A 26,281-nucleotide genomic window follows, 5' to 3' on the forward strand; every position below is an offset into this window, starting at 1 on the left:
GGAGGGGTCGACGAGAACGATTGGCTTAGATGTTCATCGCTCTTATTGATGCACCAATCACCGCGCACAAGGCGCTGCGACGAGCCCAAGAGTTTTCCCTCTTGTGGTCCGGCTTTCGCAGGTTTGCTTTTTAATTCTCTCGGTTTCCTGTTCCGGAGGCGCTGGCGACGCTAAGGTCTAGGCAGCTGCAATTTGAGTCTGGCTTTACTCTAACGGCGACCTCGCGGCCTGAGAGCCTTTTGCAGGTAAAAGGGGCAGCTTGCGGGTGTTGGAAGAGGGAGTGTTTCCAAGTGTCCTGATTTCAACGGGGCTGGAGTCTGGGGCTGGGGCGAGGGGCGCCTGGGAATTAGGATCGGGCAGCCCCTCTTCAGATCTGCAGCGAAGGGCGAAAAAGCGACTTTAGGCCCGGATCCTGCGAATAAATAGAAGTGAAAAATGAGATCTTTCTTTCATTGTGGAGCGCGTGCGGTGGTCCAGCCCTGGGGCCGCCCGGATCTCGGAGGGGAGTGAGACCGTAAGCTTACCTCGTGGGGCGCACGATCTGGCGGGAGATGTGAACAGGGAGACACGTAATTTCGGATCAGCCAGCCGAAGATGACCGGCCTGGGGATTCAGCTGGGAGAAAGAGAGTGTTAATAGAAATGTAGGCACACTTTGCAACGTTTTCTACATAGACTGATGTTCCTGGACGTGTTAACTGTGCAAAACAGCTCCCTCAGTTTCCCTGCTTCCAAACAGCAACTTAGGAGTAGGCACTCGCAGAAAATAATTACTTTTCCAGTTGCAGTGAGTTCCTTGACTTTTGACTTTTGTCGCACCCTAACACAGCCTGACTATGCCTTTAATAGGTCAGTTTCATAATCAGTGTTTTCAGATATTCTGTCTCTAGAAACACATGAGGATCTAATGGTGAGTCTTCAACAGCAGTCTGAACACACAGTACAGGAGTGTTGGTGATCCTGACTGTTGCCCAACTCTAGGTTCAGTACATTCCTTTGTGTTCTCCAGGACCCTATGCATACCGCTTGTGTTTATAGCATTATATTATTTTTTAAAAATTGTATTTGTATGTGGATTCTGGGCTTCACGAGTCCTGTGGGCTCTGTGTCTTACTCATCTTTGAGTGCTTAGGACCTGTGACAGTGCCCCACATGTATAGGCCCCTTAAATGTTGCATGAATCAGTGAAAAGACCTGCTTTTTGTCTGGTTTTGGTAATGCCAATCTGTTGTGGATATATGCAGTAGGGAAATGTACAGTAGCAACACAGAAATGTATATCACTGGTGAGACAGTAAACATTTATTGATCACCTACTGTGTGCAGGACGCTCTGCCAGGGGCTGTGAAGGATACAGAAATGTTTGTGAATCAACCCGTTTCATCAAGGAGCTCATAATCTAGTGGAGGAGTTAGACATGCGCACACGTGACTGTAATATGAGGCAGTCTCTGGTAAGTGCTATAAAAGAATTAAGTACAGACTAAGAGCAACGGACGTGTAGAGGGAATGGGATTACTTCCTGAAGGGAACCAGGAAAGGCAGCACAGAAGAGTTGGCATTTGGCCTGGTTGGTGGGTAGAAGAAATTCAACGGGCAAATTCATAGGGTAGGGGATTTTAGAAGGGCAGGAGCAAAGAACAAGCGGGGTGATAGTACTTTGTATGTTAGGCAACTGGGAAAATCTGGGGTGATAGGCACTTCATGGGGAGGTTAATGGAGAATTAGCCTGGAAGAAGTTGGGACGAGATTGCAGAGGGCCTTAAATGCCAAACGTGTGGTTTGAACTCGATTCTGTGGGCCCTGAGTAGCCTGTGGTGGCAAGATGGGCTGTCTAGGTCCTAGGTCTATCAAGAGGGCCTTGAACTGAATAATAATCATTAATCAGATATCATTTGGTATCTACTTTTTATTAAGCACAGTGATTGATACAGCTAAATAATCTGAAACTATTTTCATGAGCCATTTGAAAATCTACCTTAAGCCTATTGGTAAAGCTTTTAGTTAGAAGGAAGATGCTTCTACATTAAAGCTTTTTGCAGTTAATATTTATTTGGGTTTTTTAAACATTTTGCTGAAGCCTAAGTATTTGGAAAGCCCTTCCTGTTTGTAACATTCTTCAGTGGAAAGAGCTGAGAATGAGAATCAAGGGAAATTGTTGTGTTGACAAGATTATAGTTAAGTTTGAACTTGAATGCTGGTCTCTTTGTGAAGTAAACTGGAGTGTGGAGTGGGAGAACAGAAATGATTTTTTTCTCTCAGTCTTTTAGCAAATTGGAGATAGAATATGCCTAAGTTTCCAGTCTTTTAAGCTACTGATTATTTTGAGTCAGCAAGACAAGTATTAAGGATATCTAAAAAGTTAGCTGTAAACTTTAATTCAGTTCAGCGTGCTCTTAATTTTGTTAGTATGCGAACTGCATTGGAAGATGCAAAATCAGTGTTAAGATAATTGTAGAAATGTTTTCTAGCATTAGCAGTTTGGCAATCACTTTTATGTCTATTTATTCTTTCTGTCTTCTAGAGCTTATATTCTCTGTGGAAGATGTGACATACCCAGATAATACGTCACCATGCAAGGCAGTACCTGGTGAGTGGTATGACAGTAATGGCAGCCGTTTTGGGAGAACAGGGAGAAGCAAACACTGGCACTGGGCCATTGAGGGTGGGAAGGGTTTAGATATGTGAGGAGAGGGGGAGTGTGTTCATGTGGGCCATGTACACTGCCTGCCCTGATGGCCCTGGCAGTTCTGAGGTGCTGGCAGACGTTAAAGGTGGGATGAGGTAATGAGTTGGTGACCTGTAATCATTGTACGACCTGCCAAGAAGCAGCACAGAGTGTGTAAGAGCAGGGGACCTAACAAAACCCTTGGGGTGGTGACAGTGGCTGTAGAAAGGCCTGCAAGGGTGTTATTGTATTAGCCAGGCAGGAGACGATGGTGTGAAATGGATGCACTCAAGTATTTATGAAGCAGAAATGATAGGCATTTGAAAATAAATTTTTAACTAGAGGGGATAAGGGAGAAGTTGTCAGGTAACCCCTGGTATATGACTTGAGGACCAGTAAATGGTCTCATCTATTGAGACAGGAAACACTAAAAAAGGAGCAGGTGGTGGTGTCTTGAAGGGGAAGATGATGAATTCCTTTTAGGATGCATTAGGTTGAATTTGCGAGTCTGTGCTGAGTGGGGAGCAAAGTGTAGACAGGAAGATGGTGCAGATGTAGAGACGTGGGGTGTGTGGACGGGATGACATGGTGAGGTCATAGCACATGGTTGAACAGCTTTAGGGAGTGACAAGGAGCAGGGACTGACCATGGCAGTGGGTTGGGTGGCTGAGACTGGGGAAGAGGAGTTTATTGGCCATGAGGAGGTTCCACCATTACAGAGAACTCAGTATTAGATGGGTGGGATATGGCAGTGGCCTAAGGGATGGTCAGGCGTTTGTAAAACCCTGTATATATAGTGAGTTTTTCTTTTATCTTTTTCTTTCCTCCAACAAAGTCATAGAATGTCATTCCACCCAGGACGAGGGTGTCCCCGAGGGCGAGGAGGACATGGATCCAGACCCTCAGCACCAGCCTTCAGGCCCCAAAATCTGAGACTGCTTCACCCTCAGCAGCCTCCTGTGCAATACCAATACGAACCTCCGAGCGCCCCTTCCACCACGTTCTCCAACGCCCCAGCTCCCAATTTCCTGCCTCCACGACCGGACTTCGTGCCCTTCCCTCCACCCATGCCTCCATCAGCACAAGGCCCCCTTCCCCCCTGCCCGATCCGGCCCCCCTTCCCCAGCCACCAGATGAGGCCCCCCTTTCCCGTGCCTCCCTGTTTTCCTCCCATGCCGCCTCCGATGCCCTGTCCCAATAACCCCCCAGTCCCTGGAGCACCTCCTGGACAGGGCACTTTCCCCTTCATGATGCCCCCTCCATCCATGCCCCACCCCCCACCTCCTCCCGTAGTGCCTCAGCAGGTCAATTACCAGTACCCTCCGGGATACTCGCACCACAGTTTCCCACCTCCCAATTTTAATAGCTTCCAGAACAACCTCAGTTCCTTCTCACCCAGTGCTAATAATAGCAGTAGCCCTCATTTTAGGCACCTCCCTCCATACCCACTCCCAAAGGCTCCCAGTGAGAGGAGGTCCCCAGAAAGGCTCAAGCACTATGATGATCACAGACGCCGGGATCACAGTCACGGGAGGGGCGAGAGGCATCGTTCCCTGGATCGGCGGGAGCGAGGCCGAAGTCCTGACAGGAGAAGGCAGGACAGCCGCTACAGATCCGATTATGACCGGGGGAGGACACCGTCCCGCCACAGGAGCTATGAGCGGAGCAGGTAAAGCACATGTGTGTTTTTTAATGAAGTGCAGAGGCCCTGGCACAGGCCATTTTTGTTGATCAACAACCAAACCGAAAAGGTCCAGCTGTGCGTTTCGGTTTATAAAAGGAAAAGCGTCCCAAAATTATCAACATAGATTCATTTCAATGAATGTAAGTCAGTTACTTTGCATAATACAGTTGACATTTTAATGATGATTAATAAAAGATCTTGTAGTTGTTTGTGTGGATGTTGTATTTAATTATGTTCAGTGTGATCACCATATCAGGTTACAGCACTTGAGTTCTTTTGGAATTGTTGATCTGCGTATGTTATCAGTCAGGAATCGAAGTAGTTAACAAGCAGAACTTGATTTCTGATGTTTAGGATAAGTGGAAGTTTATCATATATTGTTGCTTTCTTGCTCTGTTCCTTTATAAAATGAAATAATACACATTATCAAAGTTACAGTTTTCAAAATGGCTTTTAATTTGATTTTGTTGCATTGAAACATATTCATACTAAAGAAAGTTGCATGTAAAACGTACTATTCCATTCCAGATTACATTTCTTTTTTTTTTTTTTCCAAAAGACCAAATATCTATATATACAAGAGAATAAGGTTTCCAACAGACACTCATAGATGAGCATCTAGAAGTGCTCTGAAGTTCTATGCAAATTCTTTGTGTATGTATGTTTTTCTATAAGTTAATCAGTTGCTTACAGCAGATTCTTAAGAGATGGTGTGAGTCCATTACACCAAAAATCTAACAACCATTGGTTTAGATGGAAAAATAAAAATGCACAGATATCGATTGTACTAATATTTATTCGTACCTTCAGTGAACCCTTTATATTGATGAAGATTTGAGGTTTTCCGGTTGTCAAGCTGGTAACAGTGCTGCTCTTTGTGTCTGCTGTGGTGTGTTTACCTTCATTGTCTTGTGGAACTCCTGTGCTGAAAAGTTTGAGGTCCCCAGAGCGGTCACTCCGTTACTTGGGTTTGTGGAGAGCTGGTCTTGGCCTCTGTGGAATCAGTGTGCTTCTCAGTTCCCATGTTGTTCTCATGGCTGGGGGCTTGATTCTGACTGAACATTTTGCCAGTAAACGGTAGCAGTCATTCTCAGTCCCGAAGAGAGTGACCAGTGCTCGGAAGATTTGGAAGGAAAATGCTCTATTGCTTCTCCCTGATACCCAGTGGAAGGTGGAAGGAACATGTTTCCTTCAGAGGTGACTGATTCTGGTGGGCCAAAGCTGACAGAGTTGGTAGACTTTTAAAAGTCTTTTCAGCACGACTTACTTACTGTTCCCGGTCAGTTTTGTTCTTAATTCTGCGATGGACTAGTTGGCAGAGGCCTGTGATGGTTTATTTTACAGTTTTATGGTGAAAATCTAAATCAGAAAGAATTTGTTAATAGTTTTCTTCAGACAAAGTGATTATTAATAAACCTGTCTCTGGGGAAACATTTTGCTGCAAACTTCAGCATTCTAGGTGGCATTTTTTTTTTCTGTTTTGGGGGTGCTGTAGTTTTTAGGGCTCTGCTGTAAAATCCTGGATTCTTCCATCAGGCTTAAGCTTGGAGTTAATGTGTTTGTTTGAAGAAACACAGATGTCCTGTAAAGTGAGGATGTCTATCAGTAAGTGAAATCAAGTGCCAAAAGAATTACCCTTAATCTCCATTATTCTAAAAGGCAACCCCTTTACCATGAAGGACCTTAGGCAGTTAGCTCATCTTTCTAAATGGCCTTTATTTACTTTGAACTTGTTTTATAATGTTGTATTTGGGATATTTGCCCAGGAGCTGCCTTAGTGTCACAGCCACATTAAAATCAGCTCCTTTTGGGGTCTTAGTAGCGTGTCAGTCATCTGTCTTATATGGAATGCTTCTGTGAAACAAACATGGGGCACCTGAAATCCTAGTATAACTTCTAGAAGTATATTGGAGAAAACCAAAAGTTCACAAATTTGTGCATTAGGTTGTGTTAAGTTTATGCAAATTCTTTAGTCTGTCCTCTGGCTACTTCTCCCCTTGCTTCTTGGGGTAAGTGAGTCTGTCCTTTTTCAAATTTCATTTTCCCTCTTTTTCTCCTGCTCCGAAATCTGGTTGAATAATAATTACAAGATCCTTTTAGGGCAAACCATTTCTAGAGGAAGTTTGTGAAGAAGTAGATGTATGCATTTGCTATCGTGAAAGATCAGGGTTCCTCCGGGGAGTGGGAAAAGAAGCAGCGGCAGATGCAACCAGTAAGGTGCGGTGCAGCGGCTTCCCACAAATGAGTAGTGTTATAGCACAGTAATCCCCATAGCTGTCCTGTTGAGTACAACGTGTAGTCATCACAGAGCTAGTATTATGTATCTAATACTACGCTTCCAAACAGGGAAAAGTTTTTGGAAAAATAACCCAAGCATTGTTTTTCTTGCTTTAAATGGCTTTATCATATAATGTTACTGTGACTTATGTCCATACTGGTCTTTTCAGTTCATAGCCACTCAGAGGTAGTAATCATCATCAGAAATGCCACTCTTGAATGCAAAATTCTATCCCCTAGATGTTAAAAAAACAAACAAAAAATTAGGAATATCCTTTAAGTTGAGGGTTTTTTTGTTTGTTTTGTTTTGTTTGATGTGGACCATTTTTAGAGTCTTTATTGAATTTGTTACAATATTGCTTCTGTTTTATGTTTTGGCCTTTTGGCCCCAAGGCATGTGGGACCCCAGCTCCCCAACCAGGGATCGAACCCGTGCCCCCCACATTGAAAGGCGAAGTCCCAACCACCAGGAAGTCCCTAAATACAGTTTTTATTTGGAAGTATAGGCAATTATTTTTTTCAGCAGCCATGCCATCACAAATTACATTATATCTTTGTCATGTGGTACCGCTCACTAGCTGGGATTTACTGCCTAAAAGTAAACTGTAAATTTAGAAGTGTATCAGGTAAAGAATGTATAATTCCAAGCACTGGCTCCTTTACTTTGCACAGCTGGTGTGTACCTGAGGCTTAAGTATATGTTAAAAGTATTATTCAAAGGAGTCTTTCTTGAGGAGGGGTGATTTTTAGGTGAAAAAACAATTTTTGTTTTAATATCTAAGATCTCTATCAGTTTTTAAATTTTGATTTCAGTGAATTTACATTTCTTCTGTTTGGCTGTAGGTTGAGGGATTTTTTTTTTTTTGGCCATGCCACATGGCAAGCATATAGGATCTTAGTTCCCAGACCAGGGATCGAACCAGTGCCCCCTGCAGTGGAAGCACGGAGTCTTAACCACTGAACTGCCAGGGAAGCCTGGTGCAGGGAGAGGGAGATGTTTTTGAGTTCAGACATTTTTGTAGTCTTCTTGCTGGACTCAGACTAATATAGCATTTTTTTCCCCCATTCTAAGACCTAGTAGTTATTTCCCTTAGATTTATTTCTGATATAAACACACTGGAGTTCCGATTTTTGTTTCAGATCTCATTGTACTTATTAAATAGACTCAGAAGTTATTACTATTATTATTACTAAATTCTGGTGTCACATTGGAAGGTTCAAAATCTACATTCTAGTTTTATACTGAGTAAACTCAGTGTCTCCATTTAGAGTTTTTCTTTCAGATGAAGACAGCATTTAAAGGTAAAGTGACTTAGAGTCTCATGACAATTAGTGATGGCTAGAACTATACCTCAGGCCTATAATCTATAAGAGTTTAGAACTCTTTCATTATAGACCCTTGTCCTAATCTTTACTGTAAAAGCTTTAACTGGCATATATTTGATGGATGAAATTAAGAGTGTTCTAGAAATCAATAGACAGTTGAATCCTTTGAAGTTTTCCTCTTAGGTTAAATAATCAAGGTTGGCTGGTTAGAAGGTCTCAAGAGAAGATTATGATAAAATTCCCTTTGTTGCTCAGTATTAAGTATGACTTCTTTTTTTTTTTTAAGAAAACAGCAAGAAATGTCCAAGTTAGTTAACTTCTGTAACGTGAAACACTCCTTTATCCTCTAATAAATGAAGGATGAATAAAAATTCCCATAGTGAATAGTGCCTGCAAAATTCTTAGGTGAGGTGAGGTTCATTTATTCAGAAGGTGAATTCAGTGAAAAGAGTTGGTGTTTTGAGTCTTTCTGTTGAAAACAGCTCTGTGTATTAATTCCTTTAAGAGAGCGGGAACGGGAGAGACACAGGCACCGGGACAGCCGAAGATCACCGTCTCTGGAAAGGTCCTACAAAAAAGAGTATAAGAGATCTGGAAGGTAAGCAAGGAGTTGACACTGGTAGAAGTCATAGGATTATCTCCTGGAATTCAAATTTTGTGCTTGTGCAAAGTATCAGCCAGGTCTTAAGAATAGCCTGAGAGTCTGTCCAAAGAGCCCTGTGAAAAGTTAAAGTAGCCAATTACTTAAAAACCTTTACTTTCAAGATATGTTGAGAATGAACAAGGAAAATCTTGATACATTTCCAAAAGTTAGAAATTATATGGGCCACTTTCTGACCTCAGTTGCTATAAAACTATACATTAATAATTCAAGGTTTTTTAAAAAAAACCTTGAAAATTCATAATTATGCTCTTAAATTTACTTGTTTCAAAAAAAAAGAGCAAAACTGCAGTCACACCTTATTTGGAAAAATGGCATTGAGATTGCTGCAAATCAAAACTTGCAGGATGTAACCAATTCTATATCGATAAGTAAAATTCATGTCTTATGTAATGGTAATTAAGAACAGTACTCTAGGATCTGACAGATTTGGGGTCAATTATTAGTTTTCCCAACTTTGTTATTGAGCAGAGTAATCTAACTTTTTTTAAGCCTCAGTGGCTTTGTCTAAAATAAGGACAGTTATACTTGCCTTATTGAGTGGTGAGGGGTCATTGAGATAATACACGTAAAACACTTAGAACTGGGCCCAGTAGTGCCAAATAAATGGTAACTATATATCTAATTATTATCTGATCACTTGACTCTAGAAATTGGTAGAGTATAAGAAAAGCAGAAAAAGGGATTTAAAGATAAAAGAAATTAATGAAATAGAAAATAGAACTGAAGTACTATAATAATATTTGTAAATAAATGCAAGATTTCTTTGAAAGGCCGTACAATTTAAAAAGTGGCAAATCAAGAAAAGAAATACATACATTCCATTAAGTATAAGAAATTATACTTTAAACCTCCTTCATTCCTGTATTATTACAGGAATGAAGGAGGTTTAAAAATTATTGTATGTTGGTGTAAGTACAGATATTTTATTTGAGAGATTTAAAAACTTGGATGTGATGGGTTGTTTTCTATGAAAACAAAAATTGCAAACCTTACACAAGAAGCAGAAAATTTTAATAGGCTGATAACCATGGAAAAAAGTTGAAGAAGGTGAATTTGTGCCACTTTCAAAAAAGTTTTAAACTATTTTAGAACACTGATGAAGATGGAAGGAAAGCTCAGCGCGTGCTGTGATACCAGGAGAATCCAAATGGCAAAACCTAATCAATGAAAAGAAACCACAAAACAATCTCATATGAATAGGGATATGAAAATACTGATTAGTATATTAGCAAGTTTTCAGTTGTGTGTTAAAATAATTGAGAGATTATTCCAAGATTGCATGGGAAGATAGGTTAATATTAGGAGATTTGTAACTGTAATCCTTTGTGTCAGAATCTGTAGGGTTATCTCAGTACCTGCCTATTAGATATTTAAAATAAAGTCACATCCATTTATGAGTAGAAACTGGTAAACCTCGAGTATAAGCAGACTTCATTAACATGACGAGAACATTATCTCGTGACGAACATGATGGATACCATCTCAGAAGAGCCAAATTCAATGTTGAAACCTTATAGACCTTCCCATACACATTAAAAGGGGTCCTGTAAATCATTGAGGACCCACATTAAATAAAGACAAGGGGGCCCAATTGCCTACCACTGTCACCTGATGCATAGCTGAATCAACAGGCAAACGGAAAACATTGCATCCTTGTGTCCCAGGTATTGTACTGGTGCGGTGATAGAGTCATTAACAAGAGTCCCCACTTTTCAGGAATAAGAAGGTTAAGTACTGTGAGAAGTGCTTTTGGTAGAGCAATTAATTACATGTTGCTCTGGGAACACAGCAGTCGATAACTCAGTTTAGGGTAGTCACAGAGAAATTGACATTTTACTGATACCTAGAGTATGAGTAGGAATGCATGAGGGAAGGGGGATGGTAGGGGACGAGAGAGAGAGCAGGTGTGAAGGTTGCAGTATGGGGGATTGGTCTCAGAGGATCAAGCCTCGAGGTAGGGAAATGAGTTTAGAAGGCTTTTGTTAGTAATCCACAGAAGAAATGATTGTGCCTAGACCGGCACAGTGACAGTGGCGATGGGGAAAGGTAGAGGTAATTGAGAGATCGATGAGGGAGGCAGGAGGACTTGATAACTGATCGTGAGGAAGAGGCGGCAGCAGTCATCATCGAGGTCTGGTGTTCCCCTTTGAGGGCTGGGAACACTCAGAAACAGGTAAAGAAAGAGTTCAGTTCGGGGCAAGTGGGATTTGAGAATCTGTGAGACAACCAGATGGAATTGTGTGGTAGTTATTTGGACACAGAGGTGCAAGGTTCAGAAAAGAGATCCTAGCTGGAAATACTAAATGCCATGGATTAGACGAGGTCAGCTGGGAAGAGTTTGTTCAGTGAGAAAAAGGGCCTGAGGAGGAGGAGAAGAAGGAGGGGATGAGGATAGGAAACAAGTCAAGATACTGTGTTGGTGGAAATCATCGAGGACCCGTCTGAGGTTGATGGTTTTTAACGTGCTGTGCCAGAAATCTCTTCAGTCTGCTGGTTTCTTCCCCATGCCCAGTAGCTTGTGGAGAAGGCAGAGACTTGGATTCTGTGAGTCTAACTAATGCAGTAGATGAGAAAATAAAAATTACAGATGTAAATCCTGTAAAGGAGGGAGAGTTATCATAGTTGTAATATAGCATCTTGTTAAAAAACAATTTCGAGTTTGGATTTTGAAATTTGAAATACCTGAGACACCTACCTAAAAAAGATGTTTTGTTCCTGTTTTGAAATGTCCCTCTCAAAGTGTTAAAAAGAAAAAAAAAGAAAGAAAGAAAGAACGAAAAGAATACTAATTGTTGTTCACAATAGACAACCCTGACCATCCATTATTCAAGATACCTGCCTAAGGGGATGGGGTGACAATGTCTTCTGCCTGTGTTTCTTGATGATAATAATAAACATTTGATGGGATTTTTAGTACATGTCAAAATGTCTGTGTCAAACAACCATATTAGCATTTAACTACCACTTATTAGCTGTGTGATAGTGGGCGAGTGATATAATTTCTAATTGTTTCCTCTCTAGGGGATGTTTATATCTGCCTCAGGATTCTTGTAAGGACTAAGTGTGTCAGGGTGCTTACAAGAGTGTCAGGCTCTTAGGAAGCACCACAAATGAATAAACAAACAAACAAACAAAACCACACCACTGGGAGCCAAGATTTGCCATTATTAGCTAATGATATTATCAGGAAACTTCAAGAGAATTAGCTAAGAAACATGAGAATTAACTCACTGAAGTTGACAGTTATAAAATAAACATACTATAATTAATAGCCTTCCTAAATACTAGTAACACCTACTTGGAAAATATAACAGGGAAAAAAATGTAGATTGACTACAGAAAATTTAAATTAATAAAAATTAAATATCTTATTAAACTTAAAAAATATATAGATCAATGGGAAGAAAACTTCCCATTGTAAGTGTAGTAGATGACAAAGAAGCTGATGTAAATGAATGGAGGGCATGCCATATTCCTGTAGTGGAAGTGGAAGACAGGGTTATAAAACACCAGTTTTCTTCCAAAAACAGCTGTAGTTTTTAGCGGCATTGGTGGTATAGTGGTGAGTATAGCTGCCTTCCAAAAAATCTATTTTAATGTAAGTTTGGTTGAAGTACCAGTTTTAGTAATCTAAAATTCTTCTTTGGAATAGAAGTGAGTATAATGAAGAAAAATAATAATGCACAATTTGGTATGGATATAGATAGATGAATGAAACAAATATTGAACAACTTTCAAGTATATATAAAATTTTACATCTATCATGGAGCTGTTTTTTCAAATCAGAGGAGAAACTGACGTGGGAACAATTAGCAAGCCATATGAAAAAAAAATTGAATTCAGGTTTCTACCTTAGGTCTTGGACAGATACAGTAAAAAAATTTAATGTTAAAAGTAACTGAAGAAAATATAAAATATTTATTTAACCTTGGGATGGGAAAGGATTATAAGCGTAACACTAAGGCTGGAAACAGAAACAAAAAAATCTCTAGATTTGGCCATATAAAAATTGTATGTAGCCATAAGCAGAATTATAAGGAAAACAAAAAACTGACAAAGATTACATTACATATGACAGCAGACAGGTGATTAGTTTAATAAAAAACTCTTTCAATAAACAAAAAAGACTATAATCCTAATTTTAAAAATATTGACATGGCATATTGACTCAGATGTTCAGAAAAGAAGTGAATGTGAAACGTGTCATTTCAGTAGTGACGAATTAAATGAGATACTCTTCATAAGAATGGAAAAGATTAAAAACAATCATGTTGACAAGATGTGTAGAAATGGGAAATCACATATGGTTTTGATGGTAATCTAAACTGGTACTGCCTATCTGTAGAGAAGCCTTAAAAAAAGTACACACTCTGTGTGTGAAATAATCTGACAAGTCTGCAGAGAACCCAAGTGTGTTTACAGTAGCATTGTTTACAGTGGCAAAAAAAAAAATAGTAACAACCTAAGTGACCGATCAGATTTGTCAAATTATGGTATATACATATAAAAGAATAATATGAACTTATTAAAAATGGTTCAGATATAGATGTATTGAAGTAGAATGATGTTCCTGATTTACTGCTGAGTTGCGGAGAGCAGGCTATAGAGTTTCTTTTTTGTTAAAACTTGTATGTTTACATATCTGTATCTTTTAATACATTTGTGAAATATAGTGGTTATCTCTGAGTGGTGTTACAGGTGATTTTTGTCTTGTTTTTGTTAATGCTTTATTATTTTTCTACAGTGAACATATATACATTTTACTTCACAGTACATTTTTTTTCTGGTAACAAACCTAGTGATATACATGTAATATTTGGAAGTTTTCTCAATAAGTAATATATATAACCCTTCTAATCACTCACCCTTTTCCCCCTGATGTATACACACTCACACTTACCCTGTCATAAAATCAGGAGTGAATGGTAGAGTTGATGGAAAAAGTTAATTTGTGACTTTGACCCAGGTGTAAACTTTCTTGGATAATAGTGACTCTTATTATCAGGTTGCCAGCGCAACACTAATAAAGCAGTTACTCTCCTTGGCTGGATTCTCAAGGCCTTTATGGTTTCACCTGAATTTCTTGGGCTTAATTTAAAACCTATCCTATAAGTTTTTCCCTCCAAGCACATCCATAGGCTGGGCCTTTGCAAATTTCATGCCCCAGAGATTCAAGGAGATAGAATTGCTTTTTTCCTTTTTAATTGAGTTAGTATTTGTGGGGATTCGAATTAGGCAAAGTGGTGGTTCATTAAGCAGTAATACCCAAGTGTGCACTTCCAGAGAGATGCTTAGGGATAGTATAACTGGTTCACTCTTGGATTATGGTCCTCAGGCTAAATTTATGGCCAAGTTGAGACCATGTTTTGTGAAGATATTTTTCTTTTTTCTTGGCAAAGCAGGATGTAGAGGATTCAAAACTAGTATGCTCAATGCTGAGATTGTCTATATATGTGGAGATTTCCAAATATTTCCCAGATATCTTTCTCTTCCAGGAGTTATGGTTTGCCGGGTGCTTCTGAACCTGCTGGATGCACACCAGAATTATCTGGGGAGATTATTAAAAATACAGATTCTTGGGCCCCACCCCCGGAGACTGTGAATCAGTAAGTAGATCTGGGGTAGGGCCTGGGAATTTGTATTTTTAAACAAATAACTTCAGGTGATTCTGATGTCACCAGACTGGTGTCAGGGGGTCACTGGTGAATATGGTGGTTTGCCATGACGTTTTTCTTTTAGGTAAAAAATGAACTAAAGAGGTGAAATAGAACAGTTTTACAATGGATGAACATTTTTAATAATTAGCCTCCTTCGTCCCCTTTTGAAGTCGCTCCCCAAGTAGGGAGAAGAAGAGAGCTCGTTGGGAGGAAGAAAAAGACAGATGGAGTGACAACCAGAGCTCCGGCAAAGAGAAGAATGGTAGCTCAGTCAAGGAAAGAGAGCCGGAGGAGTCGCTGCCCGACAGAAATGAGGAGGACGACGACGAGCTCCTTAAGCCTGTGTGGATCCGATGCACCCACTCAGAAAGCTACTACTCCAGTGACCCCATGGATCAGGTGGTAGGTCTGAAGTAGGAGAGAAGCTGTGGACCAGAGCTGCTCAGCCTCGGTACTATGGGCATCTTGGGCCAGATAATTCCTTGTGGCGGGGCCCGCCCTGTGCATTGTCAGATGTTGAGCAGCATCTCTGGGCTCTACGCACTGGAGGCCAGTAGCACCCTCTGCTCGTTGTGATAACCAAAGCTGTCCTCTGATATTGCCACATGTCCCCTGGGGGTGACAGAATACCACCCCCCCCCGCCCCCTCCGGTTGAGAACCACTGCTGTAGACCAAAGCTGCTTTACAAACGCAAGAGTGCAGCAGGTTAATGAAAGGATCTCTGCATTCTGCACTTTTTATGACACTGCTAGTCTTAATACTGGTGGTTTTGTAAGCCCTCACTCATAGCTGCTTTATGCCTTTTGTGATCTATAGCCTTGTGTGTGTGTGTGTGTGTGTGTGTGTGTGTGTTTTCCCCTCAAAATGAGAAGCAAGGGAGAATTGAGTTTGTCTCTTACGAGTCTATCCTTGACCAAAGGTAGCCATAGCAAGTTTCCCGAGCACATTGCTGGTTTTGTGGAGTGGCAGGTGTCATTGCCTTTGGTGGGCTCTCGAGAGACTCAGCACACGTGCTGTGGGAGATGGGGCTCCTGGGGCTCGGCAGCCGCACCTCATTGAAGTGGGGACCCCACGCCCTCCATATGCTCACTTCTTTTCTTTCTTCCATCTCCATTTTATTTTCTGTCACTCTCCTTTCTTTTTTCTCTTTCTCTCTCCCAATAGGTGTCATGCCTCTATCCCATTAATTTAGGTGTATTTGCCATGCGATGGACATACAGTAATGTTCACTGATTAAATGAATGAGTGAAGGAATGGATATCTACAGATTTAGGACAGAAGAGCTTGGAGATGTTAGGTTTAGTGAGTGGGGTAGATAAGAGAGCATAGCAGTTGTCTGGAATTTTGTAAACATAGCTTTGACTTGGACTGGGCCCTTATCTATGGGGAACTAGAGAGGAGACTCCCTTGCCTTTGAAAAAAGGGTCTGAGAAATCTTTCCTGGTGGCGTGATATTTTACTTGGTAAAGTAAAGCAGGGTTTTAAGTCATAGTTCACGTGATACAGGGAGGGAGAAGCTCACATACCGAGCACTGTTTGGTGTCGAAACTTTACTCCATGAATCTCAGATTATCTCATTTAATCCTTAAAACATCCCTGGAAAGAAGGCATCTATTACTTCAGAATGTTGCTGTAAATAAGAATACTTGACTAATCGTGACTTAAACTTGCTGGGTTTATTTTTCTCAACAAGCTGTCTGGAGGGAGGTGGTGGCCGGTGTGCATTTAGTGGATCAGCGATGGCAGGGTCCTAGGTTGGCATTGCTGTCTTCTGGAGGGTCCACCACGGTTGCAGGATGCCTGCAGCAGCTCCAGGCATCACGTCTTTACACACCTCTGTCCAGACACAGATGCAGAGGGCAGTGTTGGGTGGAGCCTCGGGTGCCTGAGGATCTTTTCTTCCATCACTTTGCCCAGAACTGCGTCGTGTGTTCTCCCCACGGATTCGTTTTCCTTCTCTTCTGTAACTAATTTCCACAGACTTCACGGCTTAAAACAATACACATTTATTACCTCACAGTTCTGTAGGTCAGAAGTCAAACTTGGGTCTCACTGGCTAAATTGAGGTACCAGCAGGGTTTCATTCCTTTCTGGAGGGAGCCTGTTTTCTTGCCCATTCAGGTTGTTGGCAGAGTTCAGTTCCTTGTGGCTGTGGGATGGAGGTCCTTGTTTCCTTGCTGGCTGGCAGGTAAGGGCTGTTTCCAGCTTCTAGAGGCCATGTGCATTCCTTGGCCTGTGGACCCCTTCTTCATCTTCAAAGCCAGCAGCCAGCGGGTCGAGTCCCTCTTGTGCTTTGAATATCTCCTGCCTCTTTTTCCATTGCATCTCTGAATCCTGTTGGGAGAAGTTCTCTGCTTTTAAAGGCTCATATTAGGTTGGGCCCACCCACATTATCCCATCTCAAATTCTGTAGCCTTAATCTCATCTGCAAAGTCCTTTCTGCCGTGTAAGGTAATGTGTTCATTTTCCAGGGATTAGGACAGAGGCATTTTAGGGGTAGGGGGACTGTGGCTCAGCCTGCCTTCTGAGATCATGAGTTTTCTGCCCCAAATCTGAAGGGAATCATGGTTCTCTAAGCAAGGAGGAATGGCAGAATGGCTGCCATGGGTATTATTATTATTGAAATAACAAAGTTGAAGGCACTGAGGTTCAGCATTTAAACAGGCAGAGTTCTATTTTTCCCCCTCACCTTTTTGTGGGCGTATTAAAACTCCAGTGTAGAAGGAAGGCAGATAAACCAGAAGCCCAGTATTGGCCTTTGTGTTTGTGCAGCGTTGGGGCAGAGAGACAGTAAGAATGTCAGAGCTATCCCAGCATCGCCAGTGTCAGTAATGAGCCGGGGCTGAGGAAGAGCAGTTACCCCCTTTTGGGGTAACTGCACATTTTATGATTTAATATTCATTTTATGTCTGAAAGGTACATTTTGAAAATTACTAAGTCAGAGAGTATGGACATTTAAAGTGATTTTCAACCTGGGAGGAGAGTGGGGAAAAGTGGAACACTTCCTCTAGGAATGCATTGCAGAACCTTGTGTTTGTGGAGTGTGTGCGTGTGTCCCTGTGTTTATGGGGTGCATGTGTTTGTGGCGGTCATTAGATTAATGTGGGATATAGACTATCAGTGACTTTCAGTAGGGGAGGAGTATATGTTCCCTAGCAGGGTGTCAGGTGTCATGAATTCTCAGGGGTTTATGATTTTTTTTATTGTTGTTATATCAAAAGAGCATAGATAAACTTTTCTAATGTTTCTGAATGTTGGCAATGTGCATTTTGCTGAGGACTTTGTCGACCATAAATGTATGTGTGTGATTCAGAGCATCATTGCCAGCACTGGGCATTTTGCTTTTAAATGTTTATTAAATCGAGGGTTGAAAAATGACACCTTGCTAGTACAAATCTTTGGTCACTGGTGAGCTCTTATTGTCTCTTTGGTATGACTATTATTAATACAGTTCCTAATATTGATCCTTTATTTTTCAAAGGGAGATTCTACGGTAGTTGGAACGAGTAGGCTCCGCGACTTATATGACAAATTTGAGGAAGAGTTGGGGAGCAGGCAAGAGAAGGCCAAAGCTGCTAGACCCCCGTGGGAGCCTCCCAAGACGAAGCTAGATGAAGATTTAGGTGAGTCACAAGGCACTAGACCGAGATCCTGTGCTCTTTTATTATTGCTTAACCCTGAACTTTTGGGATGTGTCCTTGAGAGTCCCAGATTGAAATTTCCTCTTGCCTGTTTGGTTCTTCTAATTACAGTCAGCAAATACATGGCAGTGAAACTTTCTTCTTTCTGATCTTATTTTTCCTTAGTTACATTCAGTAGAATACATAAGAGATCTCATTTGCAAGGTGTGCTGACAGTTGTGTCTCCTGTAGAATCGTCTTTTGTCTTAATCAGAAAGGACCCTTGTCCAGCCTCCCATCAAAAGCAGGAGCCTGTTCCCGTGCCTCGGGCCTCTGATTGGCAGGCATTCCGTGGCCCTCCCCACTGCCAGGGTGCTCCTGGTTTGATGAGAAACTCCGGCTATAGCCCAGCTCTGTTTGAAGGTTTCTCTCTCTTCACAAAGTTTTCATAACTTTCTTATATGGTGATGTCTTGTCTGTTCGCAGACAAGACATTCAGCATGCCTTTTCCTGTGTGTTCTCTGGCTCTCATCTGTCTACTTTCATTATGTCTCCCTCGCTGAGAGGCAGTGTCCATGGTGGGGAAGAGCACTGACTGCACCAGCTGACCTGGGTTTGAATCCTTGCTCCACTACTTGAAAAGTGCGATCTCGGGCAAGTGATTTAATCTCTCTGTGCCTTACTTTTCTCATCTGTAAAAGAGGGATGACAGCCTCCATCTCACACAGTACACTCGATAATACAACCATGTACGACTTCCTTATTACTATGCTGTACTACGTAAATCTCTTGTAGCATTAGTCAAAGTTCTAGGTCTTTTTTTTTTTTTTAAGTGTGGTAAAATACTTACAACATGTACATAAGACACATAAGATGTACCGTTTAACCATTTTTGAATGTACGGCTCAGTAGTGTTAAGTACATTCACATTGTTGTGCAAACAACCTCCAGAACTCTTTTCATCTTGCTAAACTGACACTCTATCCACATTAAGGAATAACTCCCCAGTCCTCCCTCCCCCAGCCCCTGGCAACCACCATTCTACTTTCTGTCTCTATGAATTTGACTACTCTAGGTACCTCATATAAGTAGAATCACACCATATTTGTCTTTTTGTGGCAGGCTTGTTTCATTAGCATAATTCTTGGTCTGTTTTTATCCAGTCATTTCCAAGGACTAAAATCTTCTGTTGCTACCATCGAGAGAAAAACATTTACGATCTTCAGTCTGACGTTCAGAGCCTGGCATTCATGACATTTGAGCCCCTCACTTCCAGGTTTTTTCCGTGAGGCCTTTGCTCCAGCCAGATTCCACCCATGCTCTTGCCTCTGTGCTTTTGCCTGCAGCGCCCCATCTGTGTTCCTTTCCGCCTCATCAGCCTAACCCCACCCCCGCTCCATGCCTTGGTCGCATGTACCCCTTCTAGGAAATCCTCAGTGACCTTTCCGGACCAGTGTGGATTCACCGCACCTTTCTGAATGTGAAACTTTGTACTGCTACAGTGGTTTGCATTTTCTCTGGTGTTGTTCATCAAGTCTTTCTTTGTAAAAATATTTGATTCTTTGCTTCCCCCACTAGACTGTGACTTAGGATTATGGACTCTATTATTTTTCATGGGGTTGCTTAGCAGAGTTCTAGTATGGAGTAGGCACTCGAATATTTGCTGGGAGATAAACAGCTCTCCTTATATTTAGAGGTTTGGGTCATTAGAAAGTAAGTCTCCAGGTAGAACCAGCTTGCAGATTGCTTCAGCATCTCTCCATGTTTTCCCCTCACCACTATAGAGAGTTCCAGTGAATCCGAATGTGAGTCCGATGAGGACAGCACCTGTTCTAGCAGCTCAGACTCTGAAGTTTTCGACGTCATTGCAGAAATCAAACGCAAAAAGGCCCATCCTGACCGACTTCACGATGAACTTTGGTACAATGACCCAGGCCAGGTATGAAGGCTTTTATGTTCTTGCTGTGAAGGTTGCGGACATACACATCACGTTTATGACTCTAGGCTCAGAAGATGCATGTTAGCTGGCACTGAAACTGAATTTTCCTCAGGGTTGAGTGTCATTCTTCACAGCTTATTTCTTTTCAGCTTCTGAGTTCAGCTCCAAAGCATAAGCACCAGAGCAAGTGTTCCTTGAATCATGTTTGATGATGTTGGTAAAATCCTGTGTTGGGGAGCAGGATGATGGTGCTGCCTCATTAAACTTTCAGTAAATGGAAGGAGATGAGTGGTGGGTTAGGGAGAGAGCACTTGTAGTTCTTTCTAAAAGCAGTTCATCTGGGGGCTTCCCTGGTGGCGCAGTGGTTGAGGGTCCGCCTGCCGATGCAGGGGACACGGGTTTGTGCCCCGGTCCGGGAGAATCCCACATGCCACGGAGCGGCTGGGCCCGTGAGCCATGGCTGCTGAGACTGTGCGTCCGGAGCCTGTACTCCACAACGGGAGAGGCCACAACAGTGAGAGGCCCGCGTACTGCAAAAAAAAAAAAAAAAAAAAAAAAAGCAGTTTATCTGTAAGTTATCTTGCAGCCATCCAGTAAACCGTGTCCCAAGTCCTGTAAGATTCCATATTTCCTAGTTGGTAGTAGTCACAATGTCTTATAACTTCTCTTTCTTGTTAATAAGCATGTTTGAGCTAATTACATCATGGCTGGACATAATTGTTTTTATTTTTGCTTACTATTTTATTATGAACTAATACATAATACAAAATATTAATATCTATAAAAGATTTGTATTTTACAAATATACAGTACATACAAAAATAGTATCTTTAATGCATATGAAGTTATCAAGCATAATAAAACATATCTCTATAAAAAGATAATTTAAAATTTATGTTTTATACATAAATTCATACCATTGTCTATTATTTTGAATGCTCTTCTCCTGGTACTTATTAGATGACAGCTATCTAAATTTTTTTTCTTGATAGAATTAATATAGTTAGAATGCCTGACAGAAGTGTACTTTTTCTGAGAACTGCTCTCTGAGAATTGAGCAGAAATGTTTGCAAATGGTCAGTGCATTTTGAAATCTTACTTTGATATATTAATCATGTGTATGATCTCTTTAAACAGCTTTAGTGAGTTATAATTCACATACCATACAATTCACACAATTAAAATGTACATTTCAGTGTTTTTATGTATATTCACAGGAATATGTGCAATCATCATCACAATCTAATTTTAGAGCATTTTTGTGTCCCCTAAGAGAACTCCTGTGTCCATCAGTCACTCCCCTTACCGTGTGGTCATATCAAGAAACCTATTCCTTGGTTTCTGTGGGTTCTTATTCCTGTCAGAGATTTACCAGGGCCTTCTGTACAGTCTCAACATTGTGTTTACTCTGTGGTTTTGCGTCCTCTGTACATTTGAGCCTTATAAAGGGCTGATCTGCATTGGGGCCCAGACCCTGGTAAAAGGCAGGAATGTATGATGTCTATCTCACTTCTCCTAAGTGAGCACTAAGTGATTTTTCCACATTTTTCATCACAACAGGTTGTGCCCAGCATTACGAATGTGTTGTGACTTTTGAGGGAGTTCCATCACATCTCTGTTTGCCAGCTTTTACTTTGGATAATATCTTAATGTGATTTTTTGTTTGTTTGTTTTAGGTAGCCACGTTATTCCTCTGCTGTACCACCTGGAGCTTTAGATTTCCCAAAAGGATAAAGAAAGTTACAGATTTTTCCTTTAAATTTCTTTTCAAAGTTTAATGAGATATTTTCATTGGGCACGAGTTACAAATCCCTGGAAATTGAAAGAAATATGTGTGTGTATATAGAATATATTTGTCCCATAATATGTGTCATATTTATAAATTATACATTTTAATTAATACAAAGAAAGTGAGAAATGGAACTCCACTTCCCCATACTCTAAACTGATGCTCTCGTTTCCTTTTTGATTCCATATTAACCATTTATATTGAATAAACTCATGAAATTGGCTTTTAAGGCCCTTTAAGATTTTGACCTCAATTCTGCGTTTTTGGTTTTCTCACTCACACACATGGTCCGTTCCATTTAGATGGGTCTCAATCTCATGTCCCTGGAGCATAACATAGGATTTCTTCCTTCTCTCTTTTCTCTCATGCTGGTACCTCATGTAGAATGGCCACCTTCTTTTCCTGTCCTGTTCAACCCTTCACATTTTGGTTTCTTGAAGCCTGGACATTTTTCCTTTTTCTTTAAAATTACTAAGCATTTCATATGTGTGTTATTTCTCCCATGTGGTATAAGTATTCCTAGTGCTTGCTTCAGCAGTGCATACACTAAAATTAGAATAAGTATTCCTTGACTATGTGGACCCTTAGCTATGTATCACCCTCCTTCTCCCCTTTCTACCCAAGAGGCATTCAGGATTATTCACTTATTGAATCATGTGGGTGGAATTCATGGCAGTAAAATGAATTCAGGTGAACAAACATATACAGACTCACCTGATTAGTGTTGAAAGTTTTTCTGGTTCAGGTAGGCATTTTCTTCCCTCTGCTTCAGATACCTTTAGGTCTGTCTTTGAAAACATTTAATCTGCAGGTCACCTTCAGAGCATTCTTTGTGTTCCTTCAGAATATAAAATAGGCTTTTCTTTTGTGAAAGAGTCATTTTTCCTGAAATAAAAAATAGGGGGAACATACTGGAAAGTGATAGGAGAAGATGGGGGCAAACAGGGCTCTGACATTGTTATTTTCTGCTTGGCTGCACAAATAAATCAGGAATCCAGCGTTGTCATACCATTTCCCTTTATCAGACAATAGAGACAGTTTGCAGCTTTATTGGTTTGGGAACATCCGTTTAATCTTCTAACCGTGACAGCCTCTTCAGAGCTTCGGTACTCATGACATTAAAACCCACACAGTTTCCGAGGCATCATCGTGCATGGGGTGGATTTTCCCCCAGTAAAAACGAATTACATTCTGTTTCTGACAGATGAATGATGGCCCACTCTGCAAATGCAGCGCAAAAGCGAGACGCACGGGAATCAGGCACAGCATTTATCCCGGAGAAGAGGTAACTGGTTCAGGTTATTATATTTGTCAGCGCTGAGAAGCCAGAAGTAGACAGATGCTGTTGCTATTCTTTTCCCCGTAAATGAAATAATACCATGGAAATAGTCTTCTTATATTCCCTAATAGTCTCTGTTACTGATAATTGGAGAAGAAACGTACTTGGGTTTTAGAGGTGGAGTGGGAATGTTATCAAGGGAACTTTGGAAGGTTCATTATTTAAAATAGGCAAAGTGAATTTGAGTTGCTTTTTTATTATTTTAAGTATCCTAAAACGGTACATATTGCAATCTTTTTTCATGTTTTTGTTATAAATGGGTGTGAATCTCCCTGGAGAAATGATCTTACTGAAGTGCTGTAAGGCACATGTCCTTTTTCCTTGGGGACGTGAGTGTACACCGTTGTGTTGGTTAGTCTTTGTCTGTTGTCCCCACTCAACTGGGAGTGGCACACGGACTTGTTTTACCTGTGTCACACCCCAGTCCCTGGGCTGTCAGGAGCGCGCCAAATGTGTCTGCCTGAAGAGTTGAATACTTTTACATCATAGAGTTATATATACCTACTCCTGTTCAGTTATTTTCCTTCGTCTTTTCCCCATTATCTTTTATCTTTACAAACTATTCTCTTTAATCCCAGGATTGTCACTTTATGATTCAGCACATTATGTTTAAACATAGTTTATGTAAATCCTTCATTTCTATGTAAAACTTGTTTGAGGCCATAACACTAATCAGACTAAGGGCTAGGAGCCGATGGAGGATACTTTGAACCACTTGCCTCCCTTTGACCTCGTTTGTCTCTGGCAGTTGGCCAGTGTAGCGAGGGCCTGTGGGACAAGGTCTGCTCTCTGTGAGTGTCCATGCGTGTGCTTCAGGCTGGGGTCTCTGCAGGCAGGGCTGCAGTGGAGACATTTCACAGGAACCAGGCAAGAAGAGAGTGGGCTTGGGACTGAGCAGAGGCGGAAGTCCACCTGTGATGGGCCTTTAAAGCCGGGCTTGTCGGAATTATCTTGCATGGGGCTGGAGTGGCTGTCATACCAGCATCTCCCTCGTCCCGAGCAAGCTGCCCTAGAAGGGCACGACTTTGGCGGAGGGAGGGGCTCTGTAGTGGAGGCTGACCTGGAAGGAGCCGACAGCGGCAGGCTGTGTGCTGACTGCTTTTCCCACAGCTGGGCAGCAGGCCCTTCCGTGAAGGGAGATTCAGGTGGGCAGTGGTGCTGGCTGAGGACTTCTGGGCAGGCAAACCCATCCTCAGAGTACATGTGGCCCTTTCACAATGGACGGGACCTATGTAGTCAGCATTCCACCAAGTGGTAGGTTGGTCTCCTCCAGGAATGGTGCCATATTGGGGGCCCAGCGTTGGTCATTGGAGGTGGCTGTCTGGACGTTCGGCAGTGGCGGTCAGCTTAGCCAGCTTAGCCTGGGGAAGTGAGGTCCATGCTGTGGGGCTCGTGTGAAGCCTCCGTCTCTGCTACTGTGGCCACTTCGTTCATGTGCCCACCCTGTCTACCCTAGGTGGCTAATGACCGAGGCTGGCCGACATCATCTGGCCATGCCATTTTGTCAGCTAGATGGTTTAGAACCTCTTCCACAGTGGGTGCTCTCCCGTGAACATCCACATGTGATGGAGAGATCATCGTTCTCTCCTGTTTGTCTACCTACAAGTCTCTCCCCCAAGACCTTCTTATCCCTGATCTTCCCATCTTTTTCCTTCTAGGCCTCTGACAGCTGGCATGGCCACTTGCTTCTGCCATGAGTCCATCTATATTCTAGCCTCAGGCTACTTCTCTTTCCACACAGAGTGGATGACCAGGTACAACACCTGAAACTCCGCCCACTGGGAAGATTCTCCCTCATCGCTGTCTCTCAGAGCCATCCCTGAATGAGCCTGCAGCACGGTCCGTTTTCGGCTTGCACCCCCTTTCTGACTGACCTGTTTGCAAACCAAGCTTGGGCTTTTCCTTATGCTTTCATCCTCCCGTCCTTAGTCATCAGCTGAGGGGGGGGAGCTGATGCAACGGTGGTGGGCTTGTTCGTGCCCTCTGCTCCTGCGTGTGCTTGGTTCTGGATGTACGCCCCCTCCACCTTACCATGGGTTGTTGCTGGTCCCACCCAAAGTTATGCCAGGGTGGGACTGGCAGAACCCAGCTTACGATGGGCAGTTCCAGCCACATGTCTGTTTGCTGTCCCTTGGCCATGCCTTCCAGATCTACCAGGGCCCAGCAGCACCCCAGGAATTGCTTTTCAAAGGCATATAATTCTCACTATAGATGGCATGGCTTGGCTCCAGAACCCCAGACACCAGCATTTTGATTCTCCCAGTGTGGCCACAAACTCTTCTCGGCATCTTTTCCCACCAACAGTGTGGGATTTGCCGAATTGTATGGCCCCTGCAGCATGGCTGCTTGCACTGCGGTTTGGAACTGCTGAGGCCTTTCTCACTTGAGTCACGCTTACAGCTGGCAGCCTTTTGTGCCACTTTATAAATGGGCTGCAGTAATATTCCTAGCTAAGGACTGCACTGCCTCCTGAGCCCGGGGAGGCCCACCTAGTGTGCTGCTTCCTTCTTCATTGTAGGAGGTGGACGAGGCAATAATTTTGTCTTTTACTTTGGATGGATGTCTTGGAACTCCCCAGAATGCTCCCCTAAAATGGTGCGGCTGGGGTAGACCCTGAATCTTTGCAGGGTTTCTCTCTCACCCTTTGGAGCATATCCATTTTACTAGGGCTCTTAGTTTGCTCAACGTATTAATGTCACAGATGCGGTGGAGCAATATAACATTCTACAGTATTCCAGAAGGTCAGGGGCACCTTGGACTGTATTATGACAGTGAGTGGGAGAGTGAACCCGGTGGCAAACCCATAAACGTTGTCTGTTCCACGTAAATGTGAACCAGTTCTGATCGGAACTGGTCCTCATCCTGATTGGGATAGAAAAGGATACATTCAGCAGATCAGTTGCCACGTACTTTGTACCTGAGGTCAGATTAATCTGCTATAACTACGCTACAGCACCTGGCACAGCAGGTGCAATTAGAGCTACTTGGTTGAGCTTGTGGTGGTATATAGTCATCCGCCAGGATGCATTTGGTTTCTTTAGGGCCCAGACTGGTGAATTAAACAGAGATGTGATAGGGGCAGTCATCCCTGTGTCATTTGGATCCTTAAGGGTGGCACCAATCTCCACCATTCCCCCAGAGTCATACTGTTTTTGAGATCCGGGTTGGGTGGCTTCTGCTTGACCTTTCCCATCACGATGGCTCTTACTCCACAGATCAAGGACCCAGTGTGAGGTGGCGCCGTCTGCCAATTTTGTCAATTCCAGTGGTACACTTGGGAACCAGGGAAATGACCACTGGGTGGATCTGTGGACTCAGTG

The 26,281-nt window shown here is 42.2% G+C and overlaps 1 protein-coding gene across 6 annotated transcripts in view; it reads left to right on the forward strand.

Moving 5' to 3' along the window:
* The first annotated feature begins 59 nt into the window (after positions 1-59).
* The window catches only part of DROSHA (drosha ribonuclease III), a 128,554-nt gene continuing 102,332 nt past the window's right edge, over positions 60-26,281 (forward strand). For 3 of the 6 annotated variants that reach the window (XM_027092682.1, XM_027092684.1, XM_027092683.1), the window contains exons 1-10: positions 116-245; positions 1,325-1,451; positions 2,522-2,587; positions 3,501-4,334; positions 8,458-8,550; positions 14,112-14,222; positions 14,444-14,675; positions 17,756-17,897; positions 19,679-19,833; positions 22,827-22,907. In XM_027092682.1, the coding sequence (XP_026948483.1) occupies positions 2,571-2,587; positions 3,501-4,334; positions 8,458-8,550; positions 14,112-14,222; positions 14,444-14,675; positions 17,756-17,897; positions 19,679-19,833; positions 22,827-22,907 (1,665 nt within the window). In that variant the 5' untranslated portion in view covers positions 116-245; positions 1,325-1,451; positions 2,522-2,570. Of the gene's footprint in view, positions 246-1,324; positions 1,452-2,521; positions 2,588-3,500; positions 4,335-8,457; positions 8,551-14,111; positions 14,223-14,443; positions 14,676-17,755; positions 17,898-19,678; positions 19,834-22,826; positions 22,908-26,281 lie in introns of all 6 variants that reach the window. The other 3 variants (XM_027092687.1, XM_027092686.1, XM_027092685.1) reach the window with 2 other exon arrangements.

The sequence above is a fragment of the Aethalodelphis obliquidens genome, unplaced genomic scaffold (assembly GCF_003676395.1).
Source record: "Aethalodelphis obliquidens isolate GAN/ISIS:26980383/991018 unplaced genomic scaffold, ASM367639v1 scaffold80, whole genome shotgun sequence".
Classification (NCBI taxonomy): Eukaryota; Metazoa; Chordata; class Mammalia; order Artiodactyla; family Delphinidae; genus Aethalodelphis; species Aethalodelphis obliquidens.